Raw genomic sequence first — 10,954 nt, 5'->3', positions numbered from 1 at the left:
CTCGTTCTGTCACCCAGGCTGGACTGCAATGGCATGATCTCAACTCACTGTAAACTCTGCCTCGCGGGTTCAAGCAATTCTCCTGCCTCAGTCTCCTGAATAGCTGGGATTACAGGCATCCACCACTATGCCCGGATAATTTTTTTTGTATTTTCAGTAGAGACAGGGTTTCACCATGTTGGCCAGGCTGGTTTTGAACTCCTGACCTCAAGTGATCCACCCGCCTTGGCCTCCCAAAGTGCTAGGATTACAGGTGTGAGCCACCGTGCCTGGCCTTATTCTATGCATTTAAAACCTTTTTTTTTTTTTTTTTTTTGAGACAGAGCCTTGCTCTGTCGCCCAGGCTGGAGTGGTGCAGTGGCGAGATCTTGGCTCACTGCAACCTCTGCCTCCCAGGTTCAAGCAATTCTCTGCCCCAGCCTCCTGAGTAGCTGAGATTACAGGGACCCACCATCACGCCCGGCTAATTCTTTTGTATTTTTAGTAGAGATGGGGTTTCACCATCTTGGCCAGGTTGGTCTTGAAGTCCTGACCTCGTGATCCACCTGCCTCGGCCTCCCAAAGTGCTGGGATTACAGGCCTGAGCCACCACGCCGTAATTTTTTTCTTTTCTGACGAGGAGCCCTTAGGCTTTACCAAGCTTTCAAAGTCTGAAAGGCTCCCACTGCCTTCAGGATGCAGCCAGCCTTCACTCCTCAGTTCAGCACAGGAGACCCTGCTACCTCATCAGTCATAACTTCAGTGACTTCTTGGTAAATTCAGCATTTACTGATGCCCACATATGCTCAGCCTTCATTTGCCTTTGTGCCTTCTAAATGCTGTTTCTTTCCTTGGAATGTCTTGTCCCAACCTTTTAATCTGGAAAATTTCTACTGTGTCTCCTGTGATAACGTACCATACAGTTCAAAGGGCAGCCTTTTCGTGTACACCGGCACAACATGTGACACATCCTCGCTCCTGGAGGGGGCAATATGGGTCTTTATCTTTATTGTTCATCATCCATTCCAAGTTTCCCTGAAGTGTGGTATGCAGTGTTCTTTCTTGTTCTGAGATGCAGTCTGGTTCTGTTGCCCAGCCTGGAGTGCAGTGGTGTGATCTCGGCTCACTGCAACCTCCATCTCCTAGTTTAAGCAATTCTCCTGTCTCAGCCTCCCGAGTAGCTAGGACTATAGGCGCATGCCACCATGCCTGGCTAATTTTTGTATTTTTAGTAGAGACAGGGTTTCACCAGATTGAACAGGCTGGCCTCAAATTCCTGACCTCAGGTGATTCACCTGCTTCAGCCTCCCAAAGTGCATTGCAGGTGTGAACCACTGCTCCTGGCCTGCAGTGTTCTTTTAGGTAAAAAATTAATGAACATTTTTCATATTAATATGCAAATATTAAAAGAGATAGTGATTTCTCATTTGTGGCAGTATTTGTAATTCCTTTACAAATCACTTTTAAGTTTAAAAATTAAGTAACAACAGGATATATTGACACAGACATGGCAACATTATGATGGCAGGATAAGGACTGTGTTCACTTCTGAGTAGCTGGAGATATTCTTTGTACTATTTTTCAGGTTTTTACAAGTCAGAAATTATTCAAAAATGAAGTTAAAAAAAGAATTAAAACAAGTATGAGATAACGTATTAACTTTATATTGTCAAAATCTAAATAAATAGCTATTTTCTGGGCAGGCGTGGTGGCTCACGCCTGTAATCCTAGCACTTTGGGAGGCCAAGGCCAGCGGAACACTTGAGGCCAGGAGTTCAAGACCATCCTGTCTAACATGGTGAAACCCCATCTCTACTAAAACTACAAAAAACTAGCTGGGTGTAGTGGTGCACACCTGTAGTCCCAGCTACTTGGGAGGCTGAGACATGAGAATTGCTTGAACCTGGGAGGTGGAGGTTGTAGTGAGCTGAGATCATGCCACAGCACTCTAGCCTGGGTGACAGAGAGAGACTCCGTCTCAAAAAAAAAAAAAAGTATTTAAAAAAATGCTGGCATTTGACTAAATCAGAATAATAAACAAATAGACAGTAAGTTTAAAATAAAAAATAGCTGCACTTCTAGCCTGGGCAACATAGTGAGACCCTGTCTCTAAAAAAAAAAAAAAAAAAAAAAAAAAAAATTAGCAATTAGCTGGACATGGTGGCATATGCCTGTGGTCCCAGCTACTCTGAAGGCTGAGGTGGTAGGATTGCTTATGCCTAGGAGGTGGAGACTGCACCACTGCACTCTAGCCTGAGTGACAGAGCGAGACCCTGTCTTTAAAAAAAAAAAAAAAAAAAGCTGCAATCAAAACATCTTGCTCAGAAAGTTACCCGGCCCAATCTTCACGCAGTTCCACCAAGAGTTTAGTGAACAGACATTGCCAATGTTATTTAGGACACAGAACAATTTATTTATTTATTTATTTATTTATTTATTTATTTTTTTTTTTTTTTTTGAGACGGAGTCTCGCTCTGTAGCCCAGGCTGGAGTGCAGTGGCCGGATCTCAGCTCACTGCAAGCTCCGCCTCCCGGGTTCACGCCATTCTCCTGCCTCAGCCTCCCGAGTAGCTGGGACTACAGGCGCCCGCCACTTCGCCCGGCTAGTTTTTTGTATTTCTTAGTAGAGACGGGGTTTCACCGTGTTAGCCAGGATGGTCTCGATCTCCTGACCTCGTGATCCGCCCGTCTCGGCCTCCCAAAGTGCTGGGATTACAGGCTTGAGCCACCGCGCCCGGCCCAGAACAATTTATTGAGCACTATATTCACTATTTGGGTGATGGGATCAGTAGAAGCCCAAATGTCAACAACATCAGGTAACATATCCATGTAACAAACCTACACATGTACCTGTGAAATGAAAATTATAAAAAAAAAAAGGCGGGGCGGAGAGGCGGGAGCGTAGAAAGAAAAAAATGAAACACTTACTAAAAGCATTCTGCCGGAATAGCTTAACTTGGATGCCAAAACCAGGCGAAGTGCTCAAAAGCAAACGTAAACAAAACAAAACAAAGTATATTTATCAAATGAAACCCAGTAGTGAACTATATAATACATTATGATACAGTTGGATTTAATTAAAGGAACACAGATAGGGTTAAATAATTTGAAAATTTTAAGGTAATTTAGACTTTCCTACATTAAATAAAAAAGTGGAACCCCCTGATTTGAGGAAGCCTAAAATAAAAAAAAAAAATAGGAGAGGCAATATCTTAATTTTGATGTAAGCTACAATAACATCTAATAGAAATGCTTCTAACCTTTCACTGCAAAATAAGAAGGAACAAGTGCTATTACAACATTCCTGGCAGTCCAAACCAATGCAACAGGAAAATAAAAATTAAGAGGCTTACATTTTTGCAAAGAGAAAAACTCATGTGTAGATGTCATGACTGCTTATTTAGAAAATCAAAGTGTATCAATTAAAAACTATGGGGGGGAAAGGAGGGGGGAACAAACAAAAATTATTAGAACTAATAAACGATTTCAGTAAGACGACTGAATATAAAGACACAAAAATCAAAAGCATTTTTTTTTTTGAGACAGAGTCTTGCTCTGTCACCCAGGCTGGAGTGCAGTGGTGCAATCTCGGCTCACTGCAACCTCTGCCTCCTGGGTTCAAGAATTTCTTCTGCCTCAGCCTCCCGAGTAGTTGGGACTACAGGCTTGCATCACCACTGTAATTTTTGTATTTTTACTAGAGATAGGGTTTCACTGGTCAGGCTGGTGTTGAACTCCTGACCTCAGGTGATCTGCCCACCTCAGCCTCCCAGTGTTGGGATTACAGGCGTGAGCCCCCATCTCCAAATACGTAGATATCAATCTGTACTATCATTTTTAATAGACATGGAACAAATATATGAGAACTGCTGTAATTAACAAATTATGGTTATGTACTTATTTTTTGAGATGGGGTCTCACGGGGAAAGAAAATGTGGCAGGTGGGGAGTACTTTCACAATTTTTTTTTTGAGACAGAGTCTTGCTCTGTTGTCCAGGCAGGAGTGCAGTGGCATGATCTCGGCTCACTGCAACGTATACATTCTGGGTTCAAGCAATTCTCCTACCTCAGCTTCCTGAGTAGCTGGGATTACAGGCGTGTGCCACCCCACCCGGCTAATTTTTGCATTTTTATTAGAGAGGCGGGGTTTCACCATGCTGGCCAGGCTGGTCTAGAACTCCTGACCACAAGGTGATCCGCCCACCTTGGCCTCTCAAGAGTGCTGGGCGTGAGCCACTGCACCCAGTCTTTTTATCCATTTTATGTATTTGTCTTCTTAATAAGATTTTTTTGAACCTGATTCACACAATGGACTAGAACGCTTCTGAAATCCTATTGGGTACTGACAATCTTAACAGTCTATTAATTAGTTTTATCCCTGTGTGATTAGTGGGCAAGAATATCTTAGTTTTAGCTAACTAAGGCTAAGCTTCCTGTTCTTCTCATATAAGATCATGTATGTTCAGGAAGATGAGTTAGTTTTATTAACATACAAGTAAGAAAATTAGTTGTGGAAGTGACAGAAAACTAAAAAAAATTGATTTTGGAAATCTGCCTTTACTTCACCTGCCATCTCCCTAGTGACTTTAAGAATGCTACATAAAGTTTAAAAACCAAGAACATTTGGACAGATTTTGAAGGTGTGAATTAATGAAAAAAGTAATTTCACCTTTAATGATCAGCTCAGTTACTACTGTACTGTAAAGTTTCAAGACACTAAAATTAACATACTCCAACAAAGTTATTTATATAACAGATATTTTTCTAGTCTAATTTTCCAGTATTTCTTGGAAATTCCCCAAATTTATTTCAATTCTCTAATCTCATCCCAGCCAATATCATGTTCTGTTTAATGTTTAACATGCTCATATTATTAAAATATAGAAGTCACAGGTCTAACCTTCAATGGACAGAGTTGTATGTCACTATTTTTTTGCCCCAACACACTTTTTAGATGAACAATTAAGCAACACATATCCCTTTTGCTTTCATTGCCATTTTAATAAAAAAAGAATATAAACTCCTATATTACAAAATATATTTCGTATTGATGTCGCAATGGAAATTTTACAAACACAGACTTTATAAAAGGGTGTCAAGAAGCCAATTCCAGATGAAGCAAAGACATGAAAACAGGAAAGTTCTAGAAAAAGTCTAAATAAATGTATTCACATTCTATGAGTGAAAAAGATACTTCAAAAGGACGTCCGTAAGGCTGGGCACAGTAGCTCATGCCTGTAATCCCAGCACTTGGGGAGGGTAAGGTGGGTGGACTGACTTGAGCCCAGGGAGTTTGACACCAACCTGACCAACATGGTGAGACCTCGTCTCTATAAAAAATACAAAAATTAGTCTCGTGTGGCAGTGCCCACCTAAAGCCCCAGCTACTGGGGGGACTGAGGCAGAAGGATTGTTTGAGCTCAGAAGGTTGAACCTGCAGTGAGCTGTGATCATGACACTGCACTCCAGCCTGGGTGACAGAGTGAGATCCTGTCTCAAAAAAAAAAAAAAAAAAAAATTACAAAGAACTCATATATATTAATTTTGTATAATTCCTCTAAAGGAATTATTCAAAGATCTCAAAATATTTCACTGATATTTGAGTCCTGTAAGTTTCCATTTCATACAGTGATATAAGACCATGGATAGAATATATCAGCGAATAAAGGAAGACATGCCAAATGTCTCATCTGAATGTTTTGACCACTCCATGATCTTTGGTTCTCACACTGCTGCATAGTTAGGTTTCAGAGGCTGGTCTTCGAATTAGGTCACCAAAATATGCAGTGATTGTCTTCAATTTATTGTTAAGGAAGTTCTGTTCTATTTCCACTTGCCCTCCAGGCCCAGCTAAGGATGCCACCTAAAAAGATGAACAGAAGAAAGTCACACACACACATAAGCATAATTTCAAAAGTCTTCCATTTGTACTGTTTTGTCAAATAATAGGAAGACTCTGGCTTTTAAGTCCTTTGAATAACGAGGCATCTCAAATGTTCACTGCTACTTCCCAGGCGTCGATGCAGTATTTGGTGGTAGGAATACTTGTTTCAGGTCCTTTTGATATTATAGGAAAGTTCAGTGTTACGCTGTTGTATAGGACTTGATCTCTCCAACGCCATAGCTAAAGAACTCAGAGGAAGAAAAAAAATGAACAAATCCTTCCCAAACATCAGATTTATTAAAAATTTTTATTTTTATTTTTAAACATTAGAGGCAGGGTCTCACTTTGTTGCCCAAGCTTGTCTTGAATGCCTGGTCTTAAGCATTCCTCTCACCTCTGTCTCCCAAAGTCATGTTTATTTATTTTTTTTTGTTTTTTGAGATGGAGTCCTACTCTGTCGCCCAGGCTGGTGTGCAGTGGTGCGGTCTCGGTTCACTGCAATCTCTGCCTTCCAGGTTCAAGGAATTCTCCTGCCTCAGCCTCCTGAGTAGCTGAGATTACACGTGCATGCCACCATGACCAGCTAATTTTTGTATTTTTTTTTAGTAGAAATGGAGTTTCACCAAGTTGGCCAGGTTGGTCTTGAACTCCTGACCTGGTGATCTGCTCGGCCCAGCCTCCCAAAGTGCTGGGATTACAGGCCAGCACCTGGCCTAGGTTTATTTTTAAAATATTATTACTATTTTTCTCACCCTTTTTCCTCCTCCTCCCCAGGTTTATTTCTTAACAAAAATATTTAAAGAGTATTTCCCTTTCCTGAAAGCCTTTGTCCTGTTCATCTTACTGTCTGCATCTCACCCTCTCATTCATTCGACAGTATTTACTGAGTACCTGCTACATAATCCTAGCTCTGATCCAGGCCAGGATCCCTACTGTCACGAGGAGTCTAGCCTCTAGTGACTTTTCCTTCTCTCACTGATCTCCTTTCTTTTCTCTCACCTTGGACCACCTCTTCTACCTGTTGCCCCTTTATGTATTTTAAATGCTTTCTACAACAATTTTGGTAAAATACATTGCTCTTTTTGAGGTCTACCAGAATATAGTGACTGACTCCTTTATTAGGAAGCTGAAAGCACTGCTCCTTCCCCACCTCCACAGTTAGCATCAAAAGGATGCTAGCCAAATGACCAGCATTTGACAGTGGAATGGGGCAGTTAGCTGCTAAAGATTCTTTTGTTCCATGACAGTAATGCTTGCACTCACCTTGGTACATTATAAAGTAGTAATGTTTTACCCTAAGTTCTTATACAGGTAAGGTTTTGTTTTTGTTCAGTACTTTTGTCAACCAAACTCTCAGAAATCTTTTAAATAGCAAATATGTTACTTTGTAACTCATGATTATTTCACCAGAGATCAGTTTTTCAGGGTAGTAAGAGGAAAGATCAAGAGAAGGCAGAATGCAGTGGGGAGCCCTGGCAATCAGAGAATAGAATAGAAGACACAGCAATAGAAAAAAGCACACCCAAAGTATTAGGGACAGGCATAAACAACAAGAAACAAGCATTTTCTGTAACTGTAATCAGCAAAATTATAGTTGTGTATTTTGTAAAGAGAGGTGTTCAGTCAGTCTGGTTTGGTTTTAAGGGTTGAGAGAATGTAATCTCAGTGGTATTATGCATACCACCCCAGCTTCTGGTAGAAGGGAAGATTTATTATGCATTTCCAGTGAGTATGTAAAAAGTCACAGACACAGAAATAGGGAATAATCAACCAGTCATTCCATGGTACACTATGTGAAAATAAGTCAAATACAGTATCCCTTATAATGATTAAATGCACCCTCCCTACTATTTTTTTTTTTTTGGTAAGGAATACTTAAAGTGAAACTAGAAATGTAGAAACAGCCAAGTAGACTCACAGTAGCAATTATTAGGAATAAATGTTTTAAATTCTATTTTGGTATCTTTATGCCAGTCTGATATTTTTACAAGAAAGGGCAAAAAAAAAAAAAAAAAAAAAAAAGTTATTTTGTCTTTAGCCAATAAAAGCCATTTTGAACAGTTTATCACTTTTCCACAATAATTTTTCTTTGAGTTGAGATATAACTCAAATGTAGCATTTCTGCTGTGCCTTTTAACAAATAACTTAAAAATCCCCAGTTCTACCAACAATTTGCTGCATTAATTTAAAAAGCCATTTTGAGGCCTGGCGTGGTGTCTCATGCCTGTAATCCCAGCACTTTGGGAGGCCAAGGCGGGCGGATCAGGAGGTCAGGAGATCGAGACCATCCTTGCTAACACAGTGAAACCCTGTCTCTACTAAAAATACAAAAAATTAGCCGGGTGTGGTGGTGGGCACCTGTAGTCCCAGCTACTTAGGAGGTTGAGGCAGGAGAATGGCATGAACCCAGGAGGCAGAGCTTGCAGTGAGCCAAGATTGTGCCACTGCACTCCAGCCTGGGCTACACAGCGAGACTCCATCGCCAGGAAAAAAAAAACCAAAAAACCAAAAACAAAAAAAACAACAACAAAAAAAACATTTTTGCTGTTGTTAAGAAAGCCATTAAAATAGGCTTTGGCTTTCTAAATCCAAAAAATAGGAATACTGTCTCTCTCCCTAAAAGAGCATTTTAAAGAAAAGAAAAATCATTTCTGAGGTTTACTTGAAAAAAAAAATAAAGGTACTATAAATATAATTATTATTTCTTATATAAGCCATAAATAGGATTACACAAAAACCAATTTCTGAGAAGATAGGGTAATTTTTTTTGTATCTCTTAATACCTTTCAGAGGGTTGTCTAGATGTGGCTGCTTGGGATTACAATAAAAAACGAAGGTAAGATGGGAGTTTTCTCAGAAATCGTTGAGTTCTGAAGTCTGTGCAAAAGAGTTCATAAATTACTTTATTCAATAACTATTACTGAAAGCTTACAGGTGTCTGTTCTAGGTAGTGTAGTATAGCAACAAACAAACAAAAATCCCCACCTTCATGAATTTTACATTCTAGTTGGGAGAGTCAGATGATGGACAAATAAAACAAATATTGTTCCTAATACTGAAGAAGAGGGTGAACCTATGTGACAAAATATAGTGAGAAAACTCTTATCTACTTAGTGTTTAGAAACAATTTTTTTTTTTTAACTTAACATGTTACTTTCATGTGTTCTGATTACAAATAATTTCTAACTTTAGCCTTTTTGTACTTTTTCATATTTTCACAACTACATATATTTTAAAAGTTAGAATTTTGGAGTTGGAAAGACTATAAATTTAGTAATTCAAGCAAAATAACCTTGCTTCAGACAAATTTAATGAATGCCATTTTCTAGCTGTCCTTATTTTTCACTAGAAGGTTTAGCTGGCAAAATGTTATTTGGTTCCCTCCCCTTTCTTAGAATTTAGTAAACTGTGAGAGGAAGAGAGGGTAGGAAGGACGCAGAGAGGGATAACAGCAGGTAGAAACAGATAAAGATTAGCAGCTCTGGATTACTTTCCACTTTTTGGCATATTACCTAAATATATTAATTTTACTAAAATAAATCCCAATTAATTTGGAACAAAACTAGAATTAAGGACTGAACTCTCGACTAGATTTGACATCAGGCAGTAAAGTTATTTGGGGACTGGGAAAGGAGAAACAGAAAAGATCACAATGAAGGTGTTAAAGTACAGAAGATTTAAGCATCAAATATACATTCAAAACTGCATTTTTTTTTCTTTTTTTTGAGATGAGTCTGACTCTATCACCTAGGCTGGAGTACAGTGGCACAATCTCGGCTCACTGAAACCTCTGCCTCCTGTGTTCAAGCGATTCTCCTGCCTCAGCCTCCCGAGTGGCTGGGATCACAGGCACCCACCACTGCACTCGGCTAAGTTTTGTATTTTTATTAGGGATGGGGTTTCACCATGTTGGCCAGGCTGGTCTCAAAACTCCTGACCTCAGGTGATCCACCTGCCTCGGCCTCCCAAAGTGTTGGGATTACAGGCATGAGCCACTGTGCCCGGAGCAAAACTGCATTTTTTCAAAAGAAACTGAATAAAGTAAAAGTGCATGATAACTGAATGAGAGAAAATAACCTCCCAACTGCATCCTACTGGAAGAATATATAATAATTACTAATCATAGATACACTTTACTACAAGAAAGACACAGAAACATCAGAGCACTGAAAAATGCCCTATTACTACATGGAAGAGATTGTATCTATGATATGCAGAAATGTGGGTAGAAGATAATTGTACCAGATAAAGACCATTTTATGTGGCCTTCAGATCTGTGTCAAATACAATGCTAGCAGCAGCAAGCATCTGAAATACTGGCTGTGACTACAAACCTAATGTCACACAGGCCAAGTAAGTGCCTTACCACTAGTTCTTTTTGTCCTCTTTTCTTTTGCTAGATCCAACTAATAATCACACGAAAATAAAACAAAGTTGAGAAAACATTTCTGGTAATTAAAAGTTCTCTGGGAGGTGAAAGAAGAAAATATTTTTTAGTCAGCAGAAAATCAGGTGTCATTCAAACTTAAAAATATTCATTAAATTAGTTCCATTCTCTGCACATGGTAAACAGAAATGAGATTTCTATGCTTAAGTAAATAAATCTTAAAGCCACCATCATCAACAGGAACACCTGGTGATAGGTCAAAAAAAAATTCTTCCAGGCTGCCGGGCATAGTGGCTCAGGCCTGTAATCCCAGCACTTTGGGAGGCTGAGGCGGGCAGATCACCTGAGTACGGGAGTTCGAGACCAGCCTGACCAACATGGAGAAATCCCGTCTCTACTAAAAATATTAGCCGGGCATAGTGGTGCATGCCTGTAATCCCAGCTACTTGGGAGGCTGAGGCAGGAGAATGGCTTGAACCCGGGAAGTGGAGGTTGTGATGAGCTGAGATCAGGCCATTGCACTCCAGCCTGGGCAACAACAGCAAAACTCCGTCTCAAAAAAAAAAAAAAAAAAAAAGGCATCACAAGCTAACTTACACTGGTGTCCTAAAAGGAGGCTACCAGGCCAGTTACGGTGGCTCATGCCTGTAATCCCAGAACTTTGGGTGGCTGAAGTAGAAAGACTGCTTTAGCCCAGAAGTCCA

General features: G+C 39.9%; 1 protein-coding gene across 2 annotated transcripts in view; it reads right to left on the bottom strand.

The window, feature by feature from the left end:
- Positions 1-4,959: 4,959 nt before the first annotated feature.
- The window catches only part of TGS1 (trimethylguanosine synthase 1), a 50,326-nt gene continuing 44,331 nt past the window's right edge, over positions 4,960-10,954 (bottom strand). For both annotated transcript variants that reach the window (XM_025394459.1, XM_025394460.1), the window contains one exon: positions 4,960-5,842. In XM_025394459.1, the coding sequence (XP_025250244.1) occupies positions 5,720-5,842 (123 nt within the window). In that variant the 3' untranslated portion in view covers positions 4,960-5,719. The remainder of the gene's footprint in view (positions 5,843-10,954) is intronic.

Source organism: Theropithecus gelada, chromosome 8 (genome assembly GCF_003255815.1).
Source record: "Theropithecus gelada isolate Dixy chromosome 8, Tgel_1.0, whole genome shotgun sequence".
Lineage (NCBI taxonomy): Eukaryota > Metazoa > Chordata > Mammalia > Primates > Cercopithecidae > Theropithecus > Theropithecus gelada.
Note: the sequence above shows the minus strand (reverse complement) of the source record. Positions and strands in the feature narration are given on the sequence as shown.